Genomic DNA, 25,848 nt, shown 5'->3' with positions numbered 1-25,848 from the left:
TTGGGTAAGTCACTTAATCTACCTTGTGCCTCAGTTTACCATTTGTTAAAACAAGGATAATACACTGTGGTGTTCTGATAATAAAATCATGATTGACCATGAGGTGTTCAGATACTATGGTGATGAGAGCCACATAAGTAGGTAGATATATTCAGAGTTTCTATTTGAGAGAGATTCTATCCTTCTGAAATATACATGTGCTCAGTACAGCTCTCCCAGCATGTACAGTGAATCAGAGTGAGTTGCATTTCTATCCATAAGACAGCAGTCTCTCAGCACCTTACAATTCACTAGCAAAGAAGAAAGCCTTTTTTAAATATTTATGTTTTAGAGACCGGGGGGAGGGATAGCTCAGTGGTTTGAGCATTGGCCTGCTAAACCCAGGGTTGTGAGTTCAATCCTTGAGGAGGCCACTTAGGGATCTGGGGCAAAAATTGGTCCTGCTAGTGAAGGCAGGGGGCTGGACTCGATGACCTTTCGAGGTCCCTTCCAGTTCTAGGAGATTGGTATATCTCCAATTATAAAAAAAAAAAGAAAAGTTAGCGGGAGGGGTAAAAGCGGACAGAAAAAATGACATGGATTAATATACTAGGGGAATAATGAAGTCTATTGCCTTGTAAGATGGCAGTTACATTCTTTGTATGCTTGGGTTTTGAACAACTGCCTCAAAAAGACAAAAAGTGACCCAAAGAGCTTTGTGTACCTCGAAAGCTTGTTTTTGCACCAACAGATGTTCATAGAATATCAGGGTTGGAAGAGACCTCAGGAGGTCATCTAGTCCAACCCCCTGCTCAAAGCAGGACCAACACCAACTAAATCATCCCAGCCAGGGCTTTGTCAAGCCAGGCCTTAACACCCTCTAAGGATGGAGATTCCACCACCTTCCTAGGTAACCCATTCCAGTGCTTCACCACCCTCCTAGTGAAATAATGTTTCCTAATATCCAACCTAGACGTTGATCCAATAAAATATATTATCTCACTCACCTTATAGATTCATAGATTCTAGGACTGGAAGGGACCTCAAGAGGTCATTGAGTGCAGTCCCCTGCCCTCATGAAAAGACAAGATATTCTTCCAACTGTATATCCAGAATATCAAGTTGCTTGATAACTGTTTAGCTGCAAAAATGTGTTATGGCACGGCCTTTGTTAATGAATGTCCCTTGAAAGCCAAAGTTACTGAGGCTCAGTGGAATTAAGGGGGCTGAGAGTGAGGGACAAACTGGAGTGATAATAAGGAAAAGCTGAAGGAAATGAGCAAAGAGATATTTGAATGAAATGTAAGGAATTTGCTGTTTTAAAGCTAGTTAATATTTGCTGTAGTTCGAAGCAGTTTGGAAAACTCTCTGCCAAAGACAATGAGCTGGTAGCTGCCATGCTGAGGCTGAACATTTACATACATGGTGGAAATGAGAAATAGCTTACAATTTGCCATTTGTCCTTCACGCGTATTTTCAAGGGCGACAAACCATTTAACTAATGCAAATCAAGACCATTTAACGAGGGTGCTCAGTACCTCTTAGTACTGGGTCCTTATTTATCAAATCCCCCTTTACAAAATGTCCTCCCACAAAAACCAACCAACCAAAACAAAAAATCCCAGCATAATGAAAAAGTATTCTTTCTTCAGCCTTGTAAAGAATGTTTTCTTCTTCCATTGGAATTGGTCATGAAGACTTAGAAAAAATAAGATTTAACATCGTTGTATTTATTAGGTTCTGAAACAATACACATTCACATCCTTTTGAATACAGTACATTTGGCACAGTAATAATGTTTACGATGAAATAACACTAATGAATGGCAAGAGATTCGAATTACATCCATAAGAAAAAGAAATCCTGTACAAATAAAGCCTCACCAAAAAACCCAGCCAACCCCAACTCTAAAACTGAATACATTTTATATTTAACGAGAGCTATTCTGCCCATAATTTAAAAAGAGGTAATTTTTTAGCTTTTTGGAGAGAATTCATTATTTTTCACTCTATGGAAAAAATGTTTCCACTTTTTATAAAATCTATATGGAAGAAAAACAAGAAACAGTGGATTCTTCTCTTTTTTTTTTTGGCATTTTGCACTCATTTTACAAAAAAAGATCAGGAAAGATTTTACAGAAATGTAACAGCATGTCCATTTTTAAGAATTATCTTTAAAAAAATGTTCAAGGTAACAGACAAACCTCCTAATGTAAACCCCACACAGAAGATCTATTTACTTGTATTGAAGAAACATCTGCCCATGCAAAAGTTTGACCTCCTTGACTCCTCACTTAGCATCCTTACAAAACAAATGCAGGTGCCAAGGCCTCTGGTAATAGAAATGTGTGTTCATGATTTTCACACTAAAAACAGGATTGATCTAAACCGTTTGCTCACAAAAGCTTTGTGGAATGTATTTACTCTCCAAAAGCAAATGCTAATAATTTTGTATAAAGGCCTCTAATTTTACAAACAGTAGTGCGCTATGCAATCATTTTTCTTCATTCTATTCACCTATGTAAAAGAACACTTAGCACTGTGATCAGTTCTTGCCTGGATGACAAAAGCTACAGGTGGTGAAAACTACACAGAGCCAGTAGTGACACATGAAAATGTATGGGCAATGTTACAACAGTTTCCTTGGAAAAAAAAATGAGATGATGTAATCATTAAAATGTTTCTGTGCTTGTACTCAACTCCAGAAGCTAGTCTTTTCCCAGTACATAAATTTACTGAAGATAAATTAAATTAATCTAAAGATTCGATCCATTATTACACCTGTAGGCCAGACAACACATGAATAGATATAGCATAATATTTAATATTTTGAAATCATCATAAGAATATATATAATAATTACACCTGAGTTTTTAAAAAAACAAAATGGAACTGAATGTTGTCATCAGTTACAAAGGCTATGAGCAGCCAGACGCATAATTGACACAAACTAACTCATTTGCTTGAGACCAAGATTTCTCTCTTAAAGCCAATGACTCGCACTTTGTCCACCACAATTTGTAACATTCCTTTCTCTTTCCTAGCTCTATCATAGCATAGAGTTGAAGAGAAATATAAAAGAGATTTAGTATAGCTTAATATATGTCTACATCTTTTTAACAAAAAAAAACCTCATCTCTCTGACAGTAACTTGAACCAATACACATACAGAGTATTGCACATGGACATTATTATAATTATTCTTTCATAGACTAAAGTTTTTATAATATGCCTGAACATGCAGCAGTTGATACCTCTATATTCAATGAATTCCACAGGCCTTGCAGCAAACACTATATACAAAATCTCACCTGTACAAAAGGCAAAAAAGCTTCTTAAGTGCCACTTTGCCAGTAACAAGTATATATATTTTTTGTGCAGCTGGAAATCCATGTGCAACAATTAAAATGGATTCCATTAACTGCTCACTCAGTCCAGTAAAATATATAATAAAATTACCTCAGCGATACATGTACACAAAAAACACAGGGTACTTCTGGAAATATAAGTACATAACACTGTTAGCATATCTACAGGAGGTAACTTCACATTAGTAATATTGTCCACATGAGTTACCACTTCAATTAATACACAAGAAAATCAATTTACATCTTTCCATAATGTCAGTTTTTGAATGTTTGATCTTCAGTCTTTCAACACACTTTCACATAATCCATGTTAAGCTTTGTTTTGTGTTTTTCTAATAGCACAGTTTTCATATTAGATTTTAAACATTAAAAACAGTAGTACTATGGTTTTGTAAAAGTGTGCAAAAGTAACACACTGCTGTGAAAAATAAATACACATAATTAAGCAGGATTGTTATCATTCAAATTGAATACAAAGGATTATTATTTTTTAGAAACATGTAATTTAAAACACCTCCATGCCTGCCAATGTTTGCTTTGGGTACAAACTTTTACTAAGAAAGAAAAGTAATGTTTACCCAATTACCTGTCAAATTTGTAGTAAACCTATGTAGCTTTGTTAAAGCTATTATAGGCTTTTGGAGAACTGATCGATTCTTATACTTTAGCCCTTTAATACCTGTCTATAAAGTATCTGATTTCCTATTTTAAGCAACTTTTTACATTATCTTCATGATTCTTTTTATTCCTAACTACTAATCATGAAAAATTAGCTAGGCCTGTTTTTGGTGGATAGTTTTACATTATGCTTGCACCCCAGTACGTTAAAGCATATGTATGTGATCAGTAATTGCACATCTAAGAAAGTAGACTTTTTCAATTACCACAGAACTGTGTATAACTGTCTTCTTCACATCTGAGTACAAACATTGTTGTAATCACCAGTGCAGAAGAAATGGCTCTCTCTCTCTTAATTAAAGATGTATGGCAATTATGTACTGTTGTAGGATGAGAAATAAAATCTGCTAAATCTCTGTTTTAAAATAGTATGGCTCTTTTTGTTTCATGAAAAGATGCAAATGATGTCCTTTCTGGGAGACGTTATGAGTCACAGAAAGGTTGCAAATTGCAAAAGCACGGCAGTGTGTTACATCTACAATTTCTGATACAAAATTGTTTTGCATTGTTTGTGAGACAGAAATTAAGAGTGCCTTCAGATCAGACGATTAAAGGAAAATAATAAATATATAGTTTAAATCGGGATACGGGCTCATGGTAAGAGAAGTAGTTCTTGATCTAGTGAGTCTCAGTAACTGGAGGATCTTCTTAGGACCACTTCTTGCAGCATCATTCATCTAGCAGCCCACTGCTGACTATGGCAGTAGCTCTTCTCCAAAATAAGAGAACCCTTTAAATTCTTCCTGATTGATTTGCTTTATAATTGTCTCATCCACTAGCGTTAATACTGGCTCTTCTCGTGTAAAGTCTTGATCAAAGTTATTTACATCCCTTTTGGTTTTCTGGGGAGGAAAGTATAAAAAGGTGAGTGAGTAATCAAATAAGATACTAAAACCAATAAACATCAAAACTGCTTTTGGGGGGGGGCTGAAATAAGCAGAATTTTCTGAAATGATAAAGAAAAGCTATTTCACACAAAGAATAACAAACATATGGGATAAGCTACCAAAGGAGGCCACAGTGACTTCAAAGAGCCCCACTGGTTTCTGGAGCGCGAAGGGGTCGTGATATGATGAGAAAGCAGGAAGCTGAGATTAAGAGTCATTATCAAAGAAATGGTATGGTAAGCAGTATGGCCGTTTCCTACTCTGACATTTTTCTACGGTTTTAATGGCATCACACTTGAGACGATTAAAGTGAATTGTCTTCCCCACAAGACAAACTTCAGCCCTGACTGAGCTGGTTACATTTGTGTTTAAAATGTAAATGTAGAGCTCATGACAGGTCCTAAACTCAACATCTTGGAGGCTCAGCACAGGCAATTCACGTTTCCCCATGCTGCCCTATTAATATGATCTGTATGAATCAGCTCTAGAGCTGAAATCCTGGCCCCACTGAAATCAGGGGTAAAGCTCCCATTGAGTTGAATAGGGACAGGATTTCTCTCTATGACCCCAGGGCCATTTAGTCCTTGGTCTTTTCTTGGCAATCACTGTGATTTGGATATCTACCAAATAGGAGCTGGACTAAGAACACCAACTCATTTCACATAGATCATTGAACAACCACATGACAGTGATTATGGTCAGTCACTACCCACACAGAAGTGACTTGAAGATGTGATTGAGAGGTAAAAAGCTCCATCTCTCATTACCAGTTTCCTGAGCTCTGCAGTGTTCTTGCATTCCACATTAATGCAGTCATATTTCAGGTATGCACAGCCTCACTGAAAGGAATGGGCATTTTTATTTGTTTAGACCTTTTACGGCTGTCCATTCTTTTGCTATGTTTCATGAAACATTTCAGAATAGTTACAGCTGAACCAAACGATATTCAATGAGGCAAAACTGCCATTTTAAAACTGGTTTAGTATCAATCCTAAAATCAGACAGATATTTTTGAGATTAAGATACCAGAAATACAGTAGCAACCTGACTTACAATGTACTGTGTCAAATCATATTCTAAATATATTTACATACAAAAGTGGTATATCTATCTCCTTTCAATACATATCTATATCTCTTGCTAATGCTAATGCAAGAATATACCCATTAAAGCATTATTTAGCTGGTCAACTCTACTGATGCATTAGAAAAATATTTTTCTTTATTTCACATAACTGACTTTTCTCATATCTGTCAAATAGTCATAGTAACTAGTATAATCTATTTTGGCTGCATAGATTTTATATACTGATAATTTATCTGTCATAGCAAAATAACTCCCCTACTTAAAATGAAGAATCTCTTTACGATTTGGGCACTACAGGATTTTCTAAGTGATGGGCAGTGAATAACGTATAAATCCACCTACTTGCTAATGGGATTTCTGAAGATACTATAACACCCTATGTACTGCCTTTAAAATGCTAAAGTGAAAAAAATTGATATATATTTTTTAACCTAGTACATAAGGATCTCATTCTATACAGTTTAAAAACAACGGGCTTTAAAGTCCTTAGTGAATTCTTACTCAGATGGGAAAATATTGGGGAAACTATCATATGAATTTGCTTTTGACTGTGTTCACACCCCTCTTCTGTGTGCTCTCTGCGAATATCCTAGCAAATGAGTTCATTGTCAGACATGTTCACCAAAGCAGAAAATCGTAAGTGAGTATTTTCAGAAAGTGACTTTCAAATTTGTAGTAAGGATTTTATGCACCAGAACCCTTATCCAATGTTCACACTTTTAGCACTGAATACGCACAGCCAATAACCTGTGGACAAGTTGTAGAACAAGAATTTTTTCAAGAACTAATTTTCATTGAATATATTCATGATGACTGTGGTTTGTTCGCTGGGAATTTGCAAACAAAAAGAGAGGCTAAAGTCATCAAACAGGCATTCATCATAAATCATTTGCCCAGCAAACTGAGGGCCAACTTTTAAAAAGTATTTAGGGGCCTAAAGATACAGATAGTTGTGAAATGGTATTTTCAAAAGCACCTACGCTCCTAACTCCCACTGACTTTTTAAAAAATCTTGTTTTCACTGGGAGTTAAGCACCTGGGCACTTTTAAAATGCCATGCGGTACTTATTTGCATCTTCAGGAGCCTTTTAAAATCTGGCACTGAGTTTCTAATGTGGGCAAAATTTCCAATGATTTAATAGGCCTTTTGTCTAGGAAAAGACTGAAGAAGAGCCTCAGAATTTTTCACTGTTTGTTTTAGATATGGAGGCAATTATCTACTTTTCAACATAGATATAAATATAGATATAATAGGACTAGTATAGAGCAACCTGCATTGCATATTCTAGCAGGCCTCTAACAATGCAATTACTCAAACCAGACAAAAATGAGTGGGACACAAACAAAACTGAATAGATTAACTAATGCAAGGAAAAAAGCATAACCATTGCTTCTTTTAAGCAAAAATCCTCATTTGAGATTTGTCTTCTTAGGCCATTTCTTCTTGAAGCCCCTTCTATTTTGCGGTGCCCCATCCACTGTGAACAAACAAGTCTGAGTGCATTACTGCTTCTTCCTGGCTTTGCTGTTTTAACATTCTTGCATGCTGGGTGCTGCATAGGCCCATAGCATGCACAATTTTAAAGCTGCAGAACCAGAGCACAGAAGGAAGGCAGCAAGGGCTGCTGCTGTCACCCAGAAAGGATCCTGAAAGGTAGAAGGGAGCTTGGCAAGAGAGAGATTCTAAGGCTTCACGTACACTATGAGCTAGGGGTTTGATTCCCAGCTTGCATACACATACTTGCACTAGATAAACGGTAGTGTAGCGGCAATAGTGTAAGCAGTGGCAGCAGTGGCATGGTTTACCCACCATGGTACATAATTGGCATAGCTAAGCCAGGCTGCTGCCACTGCTAATGCCTATGCTACTGTAGGTACTCTGCTATTTATACTCGTACTAGCTTGATAAGGGCTCACACAAATTTGTGTATGCAAGCTGGGAATCCCACTTACATCTACACTTACCTGCAGTGTAGATGTAACCAAAAAGTATATGAAGGGAATGGGATTCCAGTAGAGCCAACCCTAAGCATTCAAACTTCATGAGTAAGGCTACAAAAAAATCTTGAGATGGGATTAAAAATCATAATCACATGACTCCAGGAGCTAAGGCTTTAAGAAAAACACCAAATATCACAGGATTCTGATAATATCATGAGTTGGCAACAATGGGATTTTCTCATGGGAACTACCAAGGCAGCAAAGCCAGTGGGTACTGAAAGTCAGAGGAATTGGCAGGTGACATGGAATGTGAGTCAGGCTTCTTGGTGGAAGCCCAAGGGGAACACAGTAGTCCATGGAAACTGACTTCCCATATAGCATATGTCACAAGGAAAGTCCACTTGGTTTCAGAAATTGCATTTTTTCTGGGTTGTCTGGACAATATGCATGTCCAACCCAAGTGAACTGTACCAATGAATCAGAGACAGAGAGACAGAGCAACTACACAACAGTTTCTGACAGGAAGTGAAGGATACTATGCCCTGATGAAACTGCAGGTGGGCAGAAAGTAGCCAACCATTTTGAATTTGACTGAGGTCCCAGCATTAACAAATGTATTCTTATGAAAAGTGCCTTGTGACCTTTAATGACCACAGGTGGTCAGGTCCTTAGCCATCTCCAGAAGCACAGTGCCTCTTCTACCTTGAAAAAAAAGATGGTTACTCACCTTTGTAACTGTTGTTCTTCGAGATGTGTTGCTCATATCCATTCCAATTAGGTGTGCGCGCGCTGCGTGCACGATCGTCGGAAGATTTTTACCCTAGCAACACTCGGTGGGTCAGCTGGGTCGACCCCCTGGAGTGGCGCCATTATGGCGCTGGATATATACCCCTGCTGGCCCATCGCCCCTTCAGTTCCTTCTTGCTGGCTACTCTGACAGAAGGGAAGGAAGGTGGGTTTGGAATAGATATGAGCAACACATCTCGAAGAACAACAGTTACAAAGGTGAGTAACCGTCTTTTCTTCTTCAAGTGCTTGCTCATATTGATTCCAATTAGGTGACTCCCAAGCCTTACCTAGGCGGTGGGGTTAGAGTGAGATGTCGCAGAGCGCAACACTGCTGAACCAAATGCCGCGTCATCTCTGGACTGTTGCACCAATGCGTAGTGTGACGCGAAGGTGCGCACAGAAGACAAGGTAGCTGCCCGACATATCTCCTGAATGGGTACATGGGCCAGGAAGGCGGCAGATGAGGCTTGAGCCCGAGTAGAATGGGCAGAGAGCTGGCTAGTTGGAACGTGAGCCAAGTCATAATAAGCACGGATGCAAGACGTCACCCAAGATGAAATTCGCTGCGAGGAGACCGGAAGGCCCTTCATCCGGTCTGCCACCACTACGAAGAGTTGAGGTGTCTTTCGAAAGGGCTTTGTTCTTTCGATGTAAAAGGCAAGAGCCCTACGAACTTCCAGGGAATGCAACTGTTGCTCCCGATGTGAGGAATGCAGTTTCGGGAAGAAGACCGGGAGGAAGATGTCCTGATTGACGTGGAAGGCAGACACCAACTTAGGAAGGAAGGCGGGGTGGGGTCGCAGCTGTACCTTGTCCTTATGAAACACTGTATACGGGGGGTCCGCTGTGAGGGTCCGAAGCTCGGACACTCGCCTTGCCGATGTAATGGTGACAAGGAAGGCTATCTTCCAGGAGAGGAACAGCAGCGAGCACATGGCTAGCGGCTCGAAGGGGGCCCCCATGAGCCGGGATAGAACCAGATTGAGGTCCCACATTGGGGACGGACATTGAACCTGCGGGAACAAGCGCTCCAGGCCCTTGAGGAACCTGGAAACCATGGGGTCCGAAAAGAGAGTGCCCAGACTCCCCGGGATGGAAGGCGGAAATGGCTGCTAGGTGTACCTTTATGGACGAGACCGCTAGGCCGTGCTGTTTCAGGGACCAAAGATATTCCAGGACAGTAGGAACTGGTGTCTGCATGGGGACAGTATTATGCTGAGCGCATCGGCAGGAGAAATGCTTCCACTTGGCCAGGTATGTCGACCTAGTGGAAGGCTTCCTACTACCCAGGAGCACCTGCTGGACCGAGGTGGAGCAACGTAACTTGGACTGGCTTAACCATGCAGCATCCATGCTGTGAGGTGAAGAGACTGAAGGTCTGGGTGGTGAAGCCTGCCGTGGTCTTGTGTAATGAGATCCTGCCAGAGGGGTGGGGGAATTGGGTCGGTTACCGATAGGTCGAACAATGTGGTGTACCAGTGTTGTCTCGGCCACGCTGGAGCGATCAGAATCAGATGGGCCTTGTCTCTGCGGAGCTTGAGTAGGACCCTGTGGACCAGCGGGAACGGTGGAAAGGCGTAGAGGAGATGGTCTTTCCACAGTATCAGGAACGTGTCCGAGAGTGAGCCCGGGGAGCGTCCCTGGAAGGAGCAGAACACATGGCATTTCCGATTCTCGCGAGAGGTGTTCTGAGCCCCTGGGAGAAAGGACGCTACCAGATCGATGGAATGGGCTACACAGAACTCCCAGAGGTGAATGGCTTCCTGACGAAGGAGGGAGGAGTGTGCTCCGCCCTGTTTGTTTATGTAAAACATGGCCGTTGTGTTGTCCGTGAACACTGAGACACAACGGTCTTGGAGATGCTCTTGAAACATTTGGCACACTAGACGAACCGTCCTCAGCTCCCTCACATTGATATGCAGGGACAGTTCTTGAGCCGACCAAAGGCCTTGAGTATGGAGACCCCCGAGATGGGCGCCCCAACCCAGAGATGACACATCTGTGGTTAGGGCCATCGACGGTTGTGGTGAGTGGAATGGCATCCCTGCACAGACCAGGGTGGGAATCATCCACCAGGCCAAGGAGCCCAATATGACCTTGGGAACCATGAGGATCGTGTCCAGGCTGTCGCGGCCTGGCCGGTATACTGAGGCGAGCCAAGTTTGAAGTGGACGGAGGCGTAGTCTGGCGTGTTTGGTCACGAAGGTGCAGGTGGCCATGTGGCCTAGGAGACCGAGACAAGTGCGAGCCGACACCGTCGGGAAGTTGTGGAGGCCTTGGATTATTGTTACCATCGCCTGAAATCGAGGCTGTGGTAGGCAGGCTCTGGCGAGATTGGAGTCCAGAATCGCTCCAATGAAGTCTATCCTCTGAGCGGGCACCAGAGTGGACTTCTCGAGGCTGATCATCAGGCCTAGTTAGCTGAAGAGATCTTTGACGATACCCACATGGCGCCGCACTTGCATCTCGGAGATGCCTCGAATGAGCCAATCGTCGAGATACAGGAAGACGTGCACTTGACGACGACGGAGGGAGGCCGCGACAACGGCCATACATTTTGTAAAAACTCGTGGGGCCGTAGAGAGGCCGGATGGAAGGACTGTAAATTGAAAGTGCTGCTAGTTGACCACAAAGCGAAGGTACTGCCTGTATGGTGGGTAAATCGCGATGTGGAAATACGTGTCCTTCATATCGAGGGCGGCATACCAGTCTCCCGGATCCAAGGACGGGATAATTGTTCCCAGGGATACCATGTGGAACTTCAACTTTAGCATGCATTTGTTGAGCCCTCGCAGGTCTAGGATCGGTCTTACACCTCCCTTTGCTTTGGGAACTAGGAAGTAGCGGGAATAAAACCCCTTGCCCCTCAGGTCTTTTGGTACCTCCTCTATAGCTCCCATGACTAGGAGCGTCTGGACCTCCTGTAAGAGGGATTGCTCGTGAGAGGGGTCCCTGAAGAGGGACGGGGAGAGGGGGTGGGAAGGTGGGGGCGAAACAAACTGAAGGTGGTATCCCAATTCCACTGTGCGCAGAACCCAATGATCTGATGTCAATTGGGACCATGCAGGGAGGAAATGAGGCAGTTGTGGAAGGGAGGAAAAGGATCCAGGAAAAGGACTGGTGTGCCGTCCTCGGGCGCCTCTTCAAAAGCTTTATTTGGGCCCCATCGGTGGTTTGGGGGGGCCCTGGTTCTGACCCCCTTGGGGACCAGACTGCCTCCTGCGATTGCCCTGGCCATGTCTTCTGCCGAAGTCCTGTCATGGCCTGGGGGGGCAGGGTAGGTACGTTGAGGCTGGGGGCGGAAGGGTCTGCGCTTTGTCACTGGGGTGTGCATCCCCAGGGAACGCATAATTATTCTGTTGTCCTTCAGGCTTTGAAGCCTACGGTCAGTTTTCTCAGAAAATAGCCCCTGGCCTTCAAAAGGCAAGTCCTGTATGGTCTGCTGTACCTCAAGTGGAAGGCCTGACACCTGGAGCCAGGAGATGCGCCTCATCGCTACTCCTGAAGCCAGAGTTCTGGCAGCGGAATCCGCTGCATCCAAAAAAGCTTGGAGGGAGGTTCTCGCTACCTTCTTCCCCTCTTCCAGCAGGGGGCCGCGAAATCTTGGCGAGACTCCTGTGGAATAAGCTCCGTGAATTTTGCCATGGAAGTCCAGGTATTGTAGTTATTCCGGCATAGGAGGGCTTGCTAGTTTGCCACCCTAAGCTGTAGGCCCCCTGCAGAGTAAATTTTGCGGCCAAACAAGTCCAGGTGCCTAGCCTCCTTAGACTTGGGGGTAGGAGCTTTCTGGCCATGACGTTCCCTCTCATTTACAGATTGCACCACTAAGGAGAAAGGATGAGGGTGCACAAATAGGTATTCGTGCCCTTTAGAAGGCACCATGTACTTCCTCACAACCCCTCTGGCCGTGGGAGGAATGGAGGCTGGAGATTGCCAGATCATATCCGCGTTAGCTTGTATAGTGCGGATAAAGGGCAGGGCCACCCTGGTAGGGGCGTCTGCCGATAAAATGTCTACCACTGGGTCCTCTATCTCAGGGACCTCCTCCACCTGTAAGTTCATATTCTGCGCCACCCTTCGCAGAAAGTCTTGATGAGCCCTCAGGTCAATTGGGGGAGGGTCAGAGGAGGACGTGCCCGCCACTGCCTCATTGGGGGAGGAGGAAGAGGAAAGGCCAAGGACGAGAGGGTCCTGCGGGGGCTCCTGCTCTTGCGGACCGATGTCGGGCGCAGGTGGGGCCTGGGTATCCGCTGGCGGCTCAGCATCATCATCCGTGCCCATGGGGGGAGGTCGGCTTACGGTCGCCTCTGGCACGCGGTGTTCCGAGGCAGATCGTGGTGCAGCCGGGGGAACACCTTGGGCTTGTTGGTACGCCCAAGGTGTCCAGAAGAACCACTGGGTGGGACCTTGTTCATGACCTTGGTCCTCTGCAAAGGCGTGTCTGGCTGCCTCCGAGTCACGACCCTGTGCGTAATACCCGCTACCAGCCTGAGACGATGCTGAAGTGTGTCTCGAAGGCCAAAGGGCTGCTGAGAGTCCTTGAGTGGGCGCCGTGACCTGAGCTGACAGGTCGCGAGATGGCACCGGGGAGAGCGGTACCGGGAGCTGTATCAGTACCGTGATCGGGACCGGGACCTACGACCGTAGCGGTGCTGGGAGGTCAACCGGGATCTTGATCTCCTTTGCCAAGAATGGCTGCGGGAGGAGCAGGGCCGGGAATGGTGCTGGGAACCGGATCGGTACCGGGTGTACCGGGCAGGCGAACGAGAGGCTGAGCGGTGCCGCGAGTGCAACCGGTACCACGATGGAGAGTGGTGCCGGGACTGCGAGCAGCGCCGGGACCGGGATCGGCAGTGAAACTGGGATCGTCGGCGGGACTGGGATCTGGATCGGTGCCTCTCAGCGACTCCCATGGACGGCGGCCTCATCAGGGCAGGCTTGCCTATGGACTGTATAACCCGCACCGGCGGTGCCGGGGGTTGAGGCAGGGCCGGCTCCGTAAGTGCAATAAGTTCATGCGCGGTGGAGAAAGTCTCCGGGGTTGGTGGGAGACCGAGCTCGACCACGGCGCGTACCGGGGAGCTTTGGGGCACCGGACTCGACGGCCCTTGTGGGTCCGGAATCGATGGTGCCGTAACCATCGGTGCCACGGTGGAAGACTGAGCTGGGCAATCCGATGTGGGCAGTTGCTCTGGCTGAGGTAGTGACGGTGCCGAGGCAGCAGAAGTCTTGAGCTGCTTCCTGGGCCGTGGAGATAAGGATTGGTGCCGTGATGTCATCGGTACCGGAGGGGCCCGGTGCCGGGTGTCTTTCGCGGTACCGGAGCGCTCTGGAGCTGAAGGAACGCTTCAAACTGATGCAGTTTGTCCCGCGCTCAGTACCGAGGGCGCTGGACTAAGTGCCGCTTCCATGAGGAGCTGTTCAAACAAAAGTCGTGCTCCCGGTCCTAGGTTTAAAGGACTTACAAATGTGGCACTTATCAGGGAGGTGGGATTCCCCGAGGCACTTGAGACAGGAGTCGTGGGGATCCCCTGTTGGCATCGGCTTTTGGAACGCCAAGCACAGTTTGAAACCTGGTGACCTGGGGTGGAGGAAAGGGGATAATCCCCGATCCCCCAACAACTATATACACTACCTATACACAAATGACTAAGAACGAACTATAACTGTAAACTATTGAACTATCAATCACTATCTATAGAGAAACTACGAGGAAAGCTAGGGAAGTGGAGATCAGCTAAGCCGCGCTCCACAGTTCCAACGACCGTCACGGGCGGTAAGAAGGAACTGAAGGGGCGATGGGCCGGCAGGGGTATATATCCGGTGCCATAACAGCGCCACTCCAGGGGTCGACCCGGCTGACCCACCAAGTGTTGCTAGGGTAAAAATCTTCCGACGATCGTGCACGCGGCGCGCACACACCTAATTGGAATCAATATGAGCAAGCATTCGAAGAAGAAGATATCGATTCCAAAGGAAGAGTGCCACCTGCTTAATCACCATCATCCCCTTTTGTAACACATGTGCTTTTGAGAGCTCACAGCCAACCACTGACCACATTAGTGACCCTGTTTACCCTTTGGTAAGCTCAAAATGGTGTGACTTCCTGAGCAGATATATAACATTACAAATTAACAAACTAATGAACAAAACTGACTGTAAGATAAGATGACATTTGCAAGAAGGCCATTTTTAATTTGACTTAAAGTTACTAGTGCTGTTCAAAAGGACACAGACACAACATAATTGTTAAAAGACTGTCTCATTCAAGGAACACTGTTATTAGTCAGATGTCTCCAATGGTGTGTGTTGGTTTACACAAGGGAATCCTACTTCACGTTTAAAAATGCTAATTTTTGTCTTGAATCTCTATAGGCAGGTCATATAGTGGAAGGGCTCACAAAGGGCTCTGTCTGGAAAAAGACTTTGGAAAAAAATGTGTTTTAATTAAGCTGGGTTGCTGAAAGGCAGACTTTAAGCATTGTCTGACCAAGTACACGAACATTTATTTTGGCTGTGATGCTGAAAGATCTCCCTACCACACTTTTTTCCGACCAATTTAAGCACCGTCTATATGCAGTTAGTAAGTGAGTAATGTGAACTTCAGTACATGTTAATGAGCATGCACTGAACATGGATTCTTTGCACAGTGACTATTGCATTGGTTTTATTTTCACTTTCTGTACTGTACTGCCATTTAGGTCAACACTGAATTTTCTACTTCCATCCACAGAAACAAGTGTAGCAAACCAAAAGAAATGCAAACATGTAACAAACTTTCAAATGACAAAAATCACCTGTCAGCACATACGCTGATGATCATAAACTGAGAGTCAATAAAATATGAAACTCTCTCTATAAACTACAATAAATACCCATCTTATTTGATGTTCTGAGGCGTGAGACTATAGTAAGACGGTTAAAATTCTTTGCATTCAGTCTTCTCCCTAAATCCATTTGAGGCAAATCTGAACTGTGAATGCCCCATGTTTCCCTTTGAAATGAAAAGATACAGAAATAGCTAGGATTTGAACAAACGTACTATGAAAACATGCTGCATAAGTAAACACATATCGGCCCGTACATGACAAGAACAAAATCAGCCTGATCCTATGATGTCAATGGCAAGATTGTCAAGATTTGCTATGGCAGCAAGTTCTGGCCCAATGTGTGTAGTAAGTGGCCAGAAACACTCACTGAAATGTACAAATGCAGATTCTGCTTAAGAGGAAGAGAGACACTACCCCACAATCCTCTAGAGAAGGGAGAGTCTGGTGTACAGAAATATACACTAAGCTTTTTCATGGCCCAAGTAGACTGACATGACACCATCATTGCCAACCACATGCAGACAGTTGCTATAAGTGTAGACATTCAGTGAAACCTTTATTATAATTTACGCCACCCTGGTGCAGATTTCTGTCAACAGCAATATTTGACTCCTCCCAAGTTTTCTCAGACCATAGTCCATTCCTGAAGTGTGCAGCTCTTCTGAGGATCTATAGCATGAAACCTTCTTAGTGCCGTATGTGGGTATGGCAGCAGCATGCCAAGACGAATACTGATGTATGCACTGAATTTAGAGCTACTTCCTCCACTCCCAGTGTGCAGCCACAGGAGCACATGGCATCAGTGCAACAGGAATAGGTGGGGCAGGAATGTCTGCACCATTCAGTGTATATCATACTCTTGTGCAATTTAAAAGGCTCCTATCCAGGTTCTTGGTATTAACAGAGATAAAATAACATGGAATGATTGGGTTAGATTTTTTGATGCAAAGGTTGGGTATGATTATACTGACTTTGATGGGAATTGAGGGGTCTCAGCACTTTATATGACTGAGCTCTTGATAAGTTAAAAATGGACCAAATTCTGTAGCTTATTACAGTCTTTTTCAGATAAGAATCTCATTATCATCACACAAAAGACACAATCCTTTAGCATACCAGACAGAGCCAATTTCCTTTCTATTCTCAGCCTCTTTCAATTAAGTACCAGAAAATACTGAACCATCAAGGAACATCTTCCTTAATGTCAGTGCCCCATGTCTTGAAATGGAATGGAAAGTACCTGGATGATTTCAGTGTGAATTTTGCCTGAGTGAGAATTATAGTGGACTCCAGGGTTTGACCCAGTAACTCTAAGAGAAGAGTAGCCAAGACCTACCGAGTTAGTGTTCTCAGTATTTTCTGAATAACTTCTCACCAATAACATTTTCAGATGGTATTGTTCAAGAGTAATGGAAGCTACAGCAGTCAAACAGATGGCTGCAAAGCATAAGGTACTGTGGCTAACCTCACGTATCAATGCCCTCTCATTCACCTTTCTTTTGTGTGACAGCAAAAACAGCAGCGCTGCCTGAGGATTGTTTTACACCAATCCAAACCTCTGTTCACCAATGCAAAGTAGTTTCTAAAAGGTTGGTAATAGCTGTAAAGACGCAGTTATTTTCACACTTCACTCATTCTACATATACAGAAGATTCGGTATGAATATTGAGAAAAATAGGCTGAAAAACACAAGCTCAGCTTTCTGCTGAGTACTCTGAAGTTTTTAAAAAGTATTTGCATGTATAAAAATCCAATTTGTTATTATAAACCAAAATATTTGCTAAAATCTTCTTTTTGGGAACTACAAAATTTGAAATATATTGTCTTTGGCTAAACAGAATAGTTTTATGAATTAAGAATTTTCAGTCTGTCAATTGATCTTTTCATGTGGGAGGGCTGCAAGAATCAGGTGCATACTTCTTAAACAATCATTATCACAATGACTTCAACTAAAGGTTATCACCAGAGAAGGGTTTTGAACCCAAGTACCCAGTTTTTATGACTATGCTAACATTCTTTGCTTTTAATCAGAGAACCTTGTGTTCTTATCCTAAGTTATTTTTTGCATATAATGTGAAAAAATAACCGTTTCAGATTTCACTGGGAACAAATGGAAATTGAAAAGGAAACTGCTTTCATTAAAAGTTTTAATAGCATGAATCTCAAGCACTTAAGACATGCTGCATTATGCAATTCAAATATTAATTACCAATGCACAGACACCTCTCTTTAGCATCACACGACTTTACAGAATTTTGCATTTTAAGAAGGATAACATTGCCCTCTAGCAACCTGTAACCACTTCTGGAGTGGGAACATTATGCAACAGAAAGTGGAGGGAAATACCCTATCCAACTAAAGGGACATAAGAATGTACTAATTACTCATAAGAATGTACTAAAATGACTCAAACTGGAATATGGTTATGACACCAAGGTTAACAGCTCTAACTCTTGCGTGCACACAAAAAAATGCCATTGGACCCTTCATGATCACAGTACGGTTAGTTAGCCATCTCACTCATTAGATGCCACCCTCCAGAATCACTAGTCCCTATCACCATGTTGTGGCATTGGTTTAGTACTAACTAAGGCTATGCCAGCACTGGAAAAAGGGTTTTGGTTTTTTCAGTGAGATAACACACACATGAGAGTTATCGTGTTTTAAAAATCATAATGGAGACAAGGTACCTGTAGATTTTACGTTGAGGTAGCGAGGTGAGATCAACAGTATACCTACCAACTGTGGTTGATTTAGTTTAGTTTACCTCACATTAAACCTATACTGCCTTGTCTCCACCAGGATTTTACAGAAGGAAAGTTAATGCGCATTAGTTATCCCACAGTAAAGAAACACACCTTTTTTTTGGCAGGGAAGACAAATGGCATGTCTACACTTCAAATATAAACATGTTGGCATCCTTTTGTCTGCAAGAGATGGTGGGAATTGCAGCCTATGATGTCGATGGGTTGCAATGTCTCATGTGACTGAATAGTTCAGTCTGAGATTTGTATGATCTTTGGCAGTTATTGCATATGTATGTATCTTGGTTGTGAGCTGCTTGCTTCCTATGGGCTTTTTTCTTTTCAAGCTGCAGGAGCCAGCTCCTGTCATGGACTTTGATTCCCTGATGGAGACGATGGCGCCACTTGTTGCGATCACTTGCCAAGACTTCCCATTGGTAAGGATCAATTCCGAATTCCTTCATATCTCGCTTGCACGTGTCTTTATAGCAAAGCTTGGGACATCCTGTTGTTCTTGTTCCCTCTGATAGCTCCCTGTATAGCATGTCCTTGGGTATGTGTCCGTCTTCCAACCTACTCAGATGGCCCAACCAGCGCAGTTGTCTTTGCTTGAGCAGGGCTGTCACACTTGGTAAGTTTGCCCTTTAAAGAACCTCTGTGTTGGTGACTTTATCTTGCCTTTTGATGTTGAGTATGCGATGTAAACAGCATAGGTGGAAACTGTTTAACCTTTTCCCCTGATGAGCATGGCACATTAAAAAATGGCAAAAGTAGTTGCCTTGCACAGATATTAGTTATGTAAAATTGACATAATTAATTTTTAAGAACACCCTAACATTTAGATTTATATTCTAGAATCACTTGGCAAATTATAGATTTTATAATAAAATGTGAATTACACAAGCTACTAAAAAGCATCTGACACCAGAACAACTTCATTTATTTTTTAAGCAGAGAGCTTTGACGTATAAGAAAAATGCTGTGAACTTCAATACACTATCTCATCCTCACAGGCTGCGTCTATGGTATACTAGTCCCCTCGCCCCTTCACATCTCCCACCACATTGTAAACAGGGCACTGGCATCTTTATCTAACCCTGCTCAGAGCAGATCTTGCCAGCAGAGTGGTAAGATCTCTAACTGCCATCCAAACCCTGTCTACATTGGAGCTCCCATGTCCTGTAGCTGCTACTATTAATGCAGCTGCATCTGTAGTATTGCAATTAAGTGTATTTAAGGCCTACACTACACCCCATTCCAAAATAATTTTCAGTTAGCCTTCCCATATATTCCTCTGGTTTCTAAACACAGCACAAGTCTTAAGCACAACCATCTGAAAAACAACAACTGGATGTTGGGCCACTATTAATACAAGCTATTGTGTTTTTAACTTGAAGGGAAAAATTGAACATTAAAGAGTTATTCTGCCTTCTGTGGCTTAAACTACGACAAAGGCAAAAATAGTATCAAACACAACCCTGAAGCAAATGCTGCTAGTAAACACTTCATCTCTCTTATCTGAAGCATTTCCATGACTACAATGCGGAGAGTGGACACTTCCTGTCTTCTACTCTGCCTGTAGTAGGGTCTTCACAACATGTACACTTCTGAACATATAAGGTGTAACCACATATTAACAAACTCTAGTTTCTGTGCCCCTCTTCCAGCAACAGATGGTCCTAATGCAATGAAACTGCTGCTGTTTCATTGTGCAGGGAGGATATGCAGAGGCGGCAGCACTGCCCTACACTAGGAGAATGATGACTACACATACCAATCGGCCATTCTTCTGGGGCTGCAATAGTGGCCATAGATCAGCAATGCAACCTAGTGGCAGGTAGGGTTGCCAATAGGGCTGTCAAGCAATTAAAAAAATGAATTGCGCGATTAAAAAACTAATTGTGATTAATCATGTGATTAATCGCACTGTTAAACAATAGCATACCATTTATTTAAATATTGTTGATGTCTACATTTTCAAATATATTGATTTCAATTAAAACACAGAATACAAAGTGCACAGTGCTCACTTTATATTTATTTTTTATTACAAATATTTGCACTGTAAAAAACAAAAGAAATAGTATTTTTCAATCCACCTAATACAAGTACTGTAGTACAATCTCTTTGTCATGAAAGTTGAACTTACAAATGTAGAATAATGTACAAAAAATAACTGCACTCAAAAATAAAACAATGTAAAGATTTAGAGCCTACGAGTCCACCCAGTCCTACTTCTTGTTCAGTCAATCACTCAGACAAACAAGTCTGTTTACATTTATGGGAGATAATGCTGCCCTCTTCTTGTTTATAATGTCACCTGAAAGTGAGAACAGGCATTCGCATGGCACTGTTGTAGCCGGCTGTGACGGTGTACCCCATAAGGCTTCATGGGAATATGCTTATGAATGTATATATGATATAACTGGAATATGTTTTATGCTACATATGCTGTGTAACATATCTATGTAAAGGTTATGATATATTGAATACACTCCTCCTATTTATATGCATGTATCATTTTTGTACTTGAAGTTAGGAATATTGGCTGTATACTTGCTTGATTTCTAAGTAGCTTTAGTAAAGCATTTGGTCAGCTTCTTGAGAAAGGAATGTGCAAATTAAGTGCCCAATCAAGAACCACTTAAGCCAACAATGAACTCGAAGACGTCAATCCACACTGGAGCTTTCCCAGGAATGTGGCTTGGCTGGTAAGAAACTCAGTCATGCATGGACATGTGACTTGCCTATATGACTCCAAAATAGGGTGACAAGACAGTACGTGAGAAAAATCGGGACGGGGTGGGGGTTATAGGCGCCTATATAAGAAAAAGACCCCAAAATCGGGACTGTCCGTATAAAACCAGGACATCTGATCACCCTACTCCATAACTCCATCTTGGAGCTGGACTGCATAGAAGAGAGGAGGGGGTCTCCACCCACAAGGGAAAGTCTATTTAAACCCCTGGGAGACCCCTCCATCTTGTCTTCAGCTGGCTCAAGAGACAGCCTCTCCACCCCGAAGGATACCTGAAAGAAACTGGAACAAAGGACAATAACTACAGGGGATGTGAGTGATTGCTGGACCCAGACTAGAAGGAGACTAGTCTGTAAAAGGAAGCTTACTGGAATTCCTCTAAAGGTGAGGTTTATCTGTACTCAGTTTTCTTACTGTATTAGACTCAGACTTGTGTATTTTATTTTATTTTACTTGGTAATTCACTTTGTTCTGTCTGCTGTTACTTGGAATCATTTAAATTCTACTGTCTGTATTTAATAAAATCATTTTTACTTCTTAATTAACCCCAAGTATGTATTAATATCTGGGGGAGGCAAACAGTTGTGTATATCCCTCTATCAGTGTTACAGAGGGTGAACAATTTAAGCTTATACAGGGTAAAATGGATTTATTTGGGGTTTTGACCTCATTGGGAGTTGGGCATCTGAGTGTTAAAGACAGGAACACTTCTTAAATTGCTTTCAGTTAAATCTGCAGTTTTGGGACACATGGTTCAGACCCTGGGTCTGTGCTGGAGCAGACTGGCGTGTCTGGCTCAACAAGACAGGGTGCTGGAGCCCCAAGCTGGCAGGGAAAGCAGGGGCAATAGTAGTCTTGGCACATCAGTTGGCAGCCCCAATGGGGTTTCTGTGATCCAACCCATCACACTGGCATCGCAAGATATTTACGTGCCAGATGCGCTAAAGACTCATATGTCCCTTCATGCTTCAACCACCATTCCAGAGGACATGCAGCCATGCTGATGACAGGTTCTCCTCAAGAATGATCCAAAGCAGTGTGGACCAACACATGTTCATTTTAATCATCTGAATCAGATGCCACCCGCAGAAGATTGATTTTTTATTTTTTTTGGTGGTGGTGATGGTTTGAGTTCTATAGTTTCCGCATCGGAGAGTTGCTCTTTTAAGACTTCTGAAAGCATGCTCCACACGTCATCCCTCTCAGATTTTGGAAGGCACTTCAGATCCTTAAGCCTTGGGTCGAGTGCTATAGCTATCTTTAGAAATCTCCCATTGGTACTGTCATAAGTAGTTAGTTAAGGGTTAAGGTCTACCTGTAAAGGGTTAACACAGACCTGGTGAAACACCTGACCAAAGGACCAATCAGAGATAAGATTTTTTCAAATCTCTGTGGAGGGAAGCCTTTGTCTGAGTGAGAACTGTTTTTGAATCTAACAGAAGACAGTCATGTCTCCAAGTTCTCCTGGAGTAGTTTCTACTAATTAATAGTGAGTATTAATTAGAAAGGCGAATTAGTCTTATGATTTGATTTCTATATTTGCAGTTGTGTGTTTGCTAAAGGAAATGCTTTATTCCTGTTTGCTGATATTGCTTTTACTGAGAAAAGGGGGAGAGGGGATTCTCTCCAGAGATTGATAAGGTTATACCCTATGAGTGTCCAGCTTGGGCTCATAGAGATTCTGTATTTTTCTTTTTATTCTTTAATAAATTCTTTTCTTTTCTTTGGACTTGGTTAATTCCTTCCCTTGGGGAAATTCAGGGGAAGGGGAGGGGGAAGTGGGCTGCTTCCCTGTGTGTGTGAGATTCAAGGCGTTTGAATCCAGGCACCTCTGTCTTCAGAGCAGGCTGGAGAGAGGGAGGAGGGGGGAGGTTCCTCCTCTGTGAATTGATCTGTGTTCCCAAGGGGGGAAACAGGGGTGTCCCGGCCCACGGAATTGACCGGGTGGTGGCAGCCGAAGGGGAGACCTACCCTAGGATTTTGGGGTGGGGGGAAGACATGCGGGTCCTCACTTTGAAACCGCCCAGTTTCAAGTGAGGGTAGACTCCTGACATGGTGGCAGTGGTGTTTCGGACCCAGAGAGAGAGGCAAGGCTTTTCTACCAGAGGCACTCTGAGGCAGTTTCAGGGTTACAAGTATTTTCAGTTTTTTGCAGGGCTTTCTGTTACAGTACTTGCGTCCATTGTGATACAAGGTACCACTCAGGATTCCTGAGGTGGGGGGAAGTGCTCGCCAAAGTACATTCCCATCCAACAGGAAAAGCAGGTTTGGGGGTTGGAGAGAGAAACCCTCCAGCCAGGTTTTTTTTCTCCCTGTGTCTTTTGAAATCCTCTGGAGCCAGGGAATACAAATCTCTGAGAGGATTTACTACACTTTTCTGCAGGTACTAAGTAGCACCAGCCGGTCCGCTGGGCTTATTAGGAATATTGTTTTTTTGGAAACAGATTTTCAGCTGGGTTTAGCTGAGGCATAAGGTTTCTAACAGGCTGTGTTAGAAAAGGATTTTTTTCCTTCTTCTTTTCTTTTTTCTCCTTTTTTTCTTTCTGTCTGCTTAGAAACAGCTAGGAAAGAGGTGCAAGTTTTTCTAGGAGGCTTGTTAAAAAGGACCCCCACTGGGAGGTACTTAGCAAGTGCTAGAAACAGGACAAACCAGTTTTTTTGGGTCTTCTCAGTATATCAGCAAACAGCAACTACACATTTGCACATGAAAAGGTTTTCTTTCTTTTCTATTCAGTCTCTCGGGAATAGAGAGGGTTAGGAATTGGGGAAACCAATTCCCTGACTGCAAAGGGGTGTGGCCAGCACCAAAAAGCAACACCAGCAAGCCACACATAAAATTCACTGACTGCAGAGGGGTGTGGCCAGCACCAAAAAGCAACACCAGCAAGCCACACATAAAATTCACTGACTGCAGAGGGGTGTGGCCAGCACCAGAAGGCACTGTTCCCCATCCCAAGAAATTTCCCACCTACATGGCAGGTGAGGACACTAAGGCCTTCTTCAAAAAGGTTAAAAGGACCTGCCATGGGTACAGCATCCCTGAAGACCAGTACAAGGACTGGTCAGGAAAAAGGACTTTTGCTGTCTATGACAATTATTCTGTCCCCATGATACTGGGCAACCACTTGGCCCATCACGTTGAGCCGCCAGAAACAGAGGGAGTGGTTACACGCAGCCAAGCCAGACGAGCTGCTGCACCCATCCCTGTTCCTGAGCCATCCACCAAGACCCCGTCTGTGTTACCAGAGACCCAGACAGAGGTGGTGGAACCGGATCCCATGCCAACACCTACAGCAGCCATACTACATCCAGTCCCAGAACCGGAACTGGAAGAGCAACCAGCGCCAGCACCGGCGCCAGCGATTACAACTCCACCGCCAGAGGGCGACAACGGGCCTGAACTGGAAAAACCAGCACACACAAGCCTACCCTAGAGGCTCAGCCGGAGCCTGAAATAACACCTCGTGGACCAGCGGAGAGCGGTTCACAGTCAACAGAAACAATCTCATCACCTACATCACTTCCAGAGGAACTGGTGTCTCCCGCCTCAAGGGAACAGTTCCAGACAGAGCAGGAAGCCGATGACAGCCTCAAGAAAGCATGGGCGGCGGCACGCAGCAACCCACCGCCTCTCAGCTCCACTAACCGATCCACTAACCGATCCCGGTTCGTTGTGGACCAAGGACTTTTATACAAGGAAAGTCTTTCTGGTGGACACCAGGAGGGCTGGCATCCTCAAAAACGGTTGCTAGTTCCGACGAAGTACCGGGAAAAGCTCTTAAGCTTAGCCCATGATCATCCCAGTGGCCATGCTGGGGTGAACCGAAGCAAAGACAGGTTGGGAAGGTCCTTCGACTGGGAGGGGATGGGCAAGGACGTTGCCAAGTATGTCCGGTCTTGTGAGGTATGCCAAAAGGTAGGAAAACCTCAAGACCAGGTCAAGGCTCCTCTCCAGCCACTTCCCATAATTGAGGTCCCATTTCAGCGAGTAGCTGTGGATATTATGGGTCCTTTCCCAAAAAAGACCCCCAGAGGAAAGCAGTACATACTGACTTTTGTGGACTTTGCTACCAGATGGCCGGAAGCAGTAGCTCTAGGCAACACCAGGGCTCAAACTGTGTGCCAGGCCTTAACTGACATTTTTACCAGGGTGGGTTGGCCCTTTGAGATTCTAACAGATTCGGGAACAAATTTCCTATCAGGGACCATGAAAGACCTGTGGGAAACTCATGGGGTGCATCATTTGGTTGGTACCACCACCAAACTAATGGCCTAGTGGAAAGGTTTAATGGAACATTGGGGGCCATGATCCGCAAATTCGTCAATGAACACTCCAATAATTGGGATCTAGTGTTACAACAGTTGCTGTTTGCCTACAGGGCTGTTCCACATCCCAGTTTAGGATTCTCACCATTCGAGCTGGTATATGGCCATGAGGTTAAGGGGCCATTACAGCTGGTAAAGCAGCAATGGGAGGGGTTTACACCTCCTCCAGGGACTAACATTCTGGACTTTGTAAGCAACCTTCAAAACACCCTCCGAGACTCTTGGGCCCTTGCTCGAGAGAACTTAAGAGATGCTCAAGCGGAGCAAAAGGTCTGGTATGATCGACATGCCAAGGAGCGGTCCTTCAAGGTAGGAGACCAGGTCATGGTCTTGAAGGCGCAACAGGCCCATAAGATGGAAGCGTCCTGGAAGGACCATACATGGTCCAGGAGCGCCTGGGAGCTGTTAACTACCTCATAACATTCCCTGATTCCTCTTTAAAGCCTAAAGTGTTTCATGTTAA

At 43.9% G+C, this 25,848-nt stretch overlaps 1 protein-coding gene across 3 annotated transcripts in view; it reads right to left on the bottom strand.

Annotated features, from left to right (window-relative positions):
• Positions 1-1,711: 1,711 nt before the first annotated feature.
• Positions 1,712-25,848, bottom strand: part of PRKCE (protein kinase C epsilon) — a 534,912-nt gene continuing 510,775 nt past the window's right edge. For all 3 annotated transcript variants that reach the window (XM_045011041.1, XM_045011042.1, XM_045011043.1), the window contains one exon: positions 1,712-4,866. In XM_045011041.1, coding sequence (XP_044866976.1) covers positions 4,720-4,866 — 147 coding nt within the window. In that variant the 3' untranslated portion in view covers positions 1,712-4,719. The remainder of the gene's footprint in view (positions 4,867-25,848) is intronic.

This window comes from Mauremys mutica, chromosome 3 (assembly GCF_020497125.1).
Source record: "Mauremys mutica isolate MM-2020 ecotype Southern chromosome 3, ASM2049712v1, whole genome shotgun sequence".
Lineage (NCBI taxonomy): Eukaryota > Metazoa > Chordata > Testudines > Geoemydidae > Mauremys > Mauremys mutica.
This window is presented reverse-complemented; position numbering and strand designations above follow the sequence as displayed.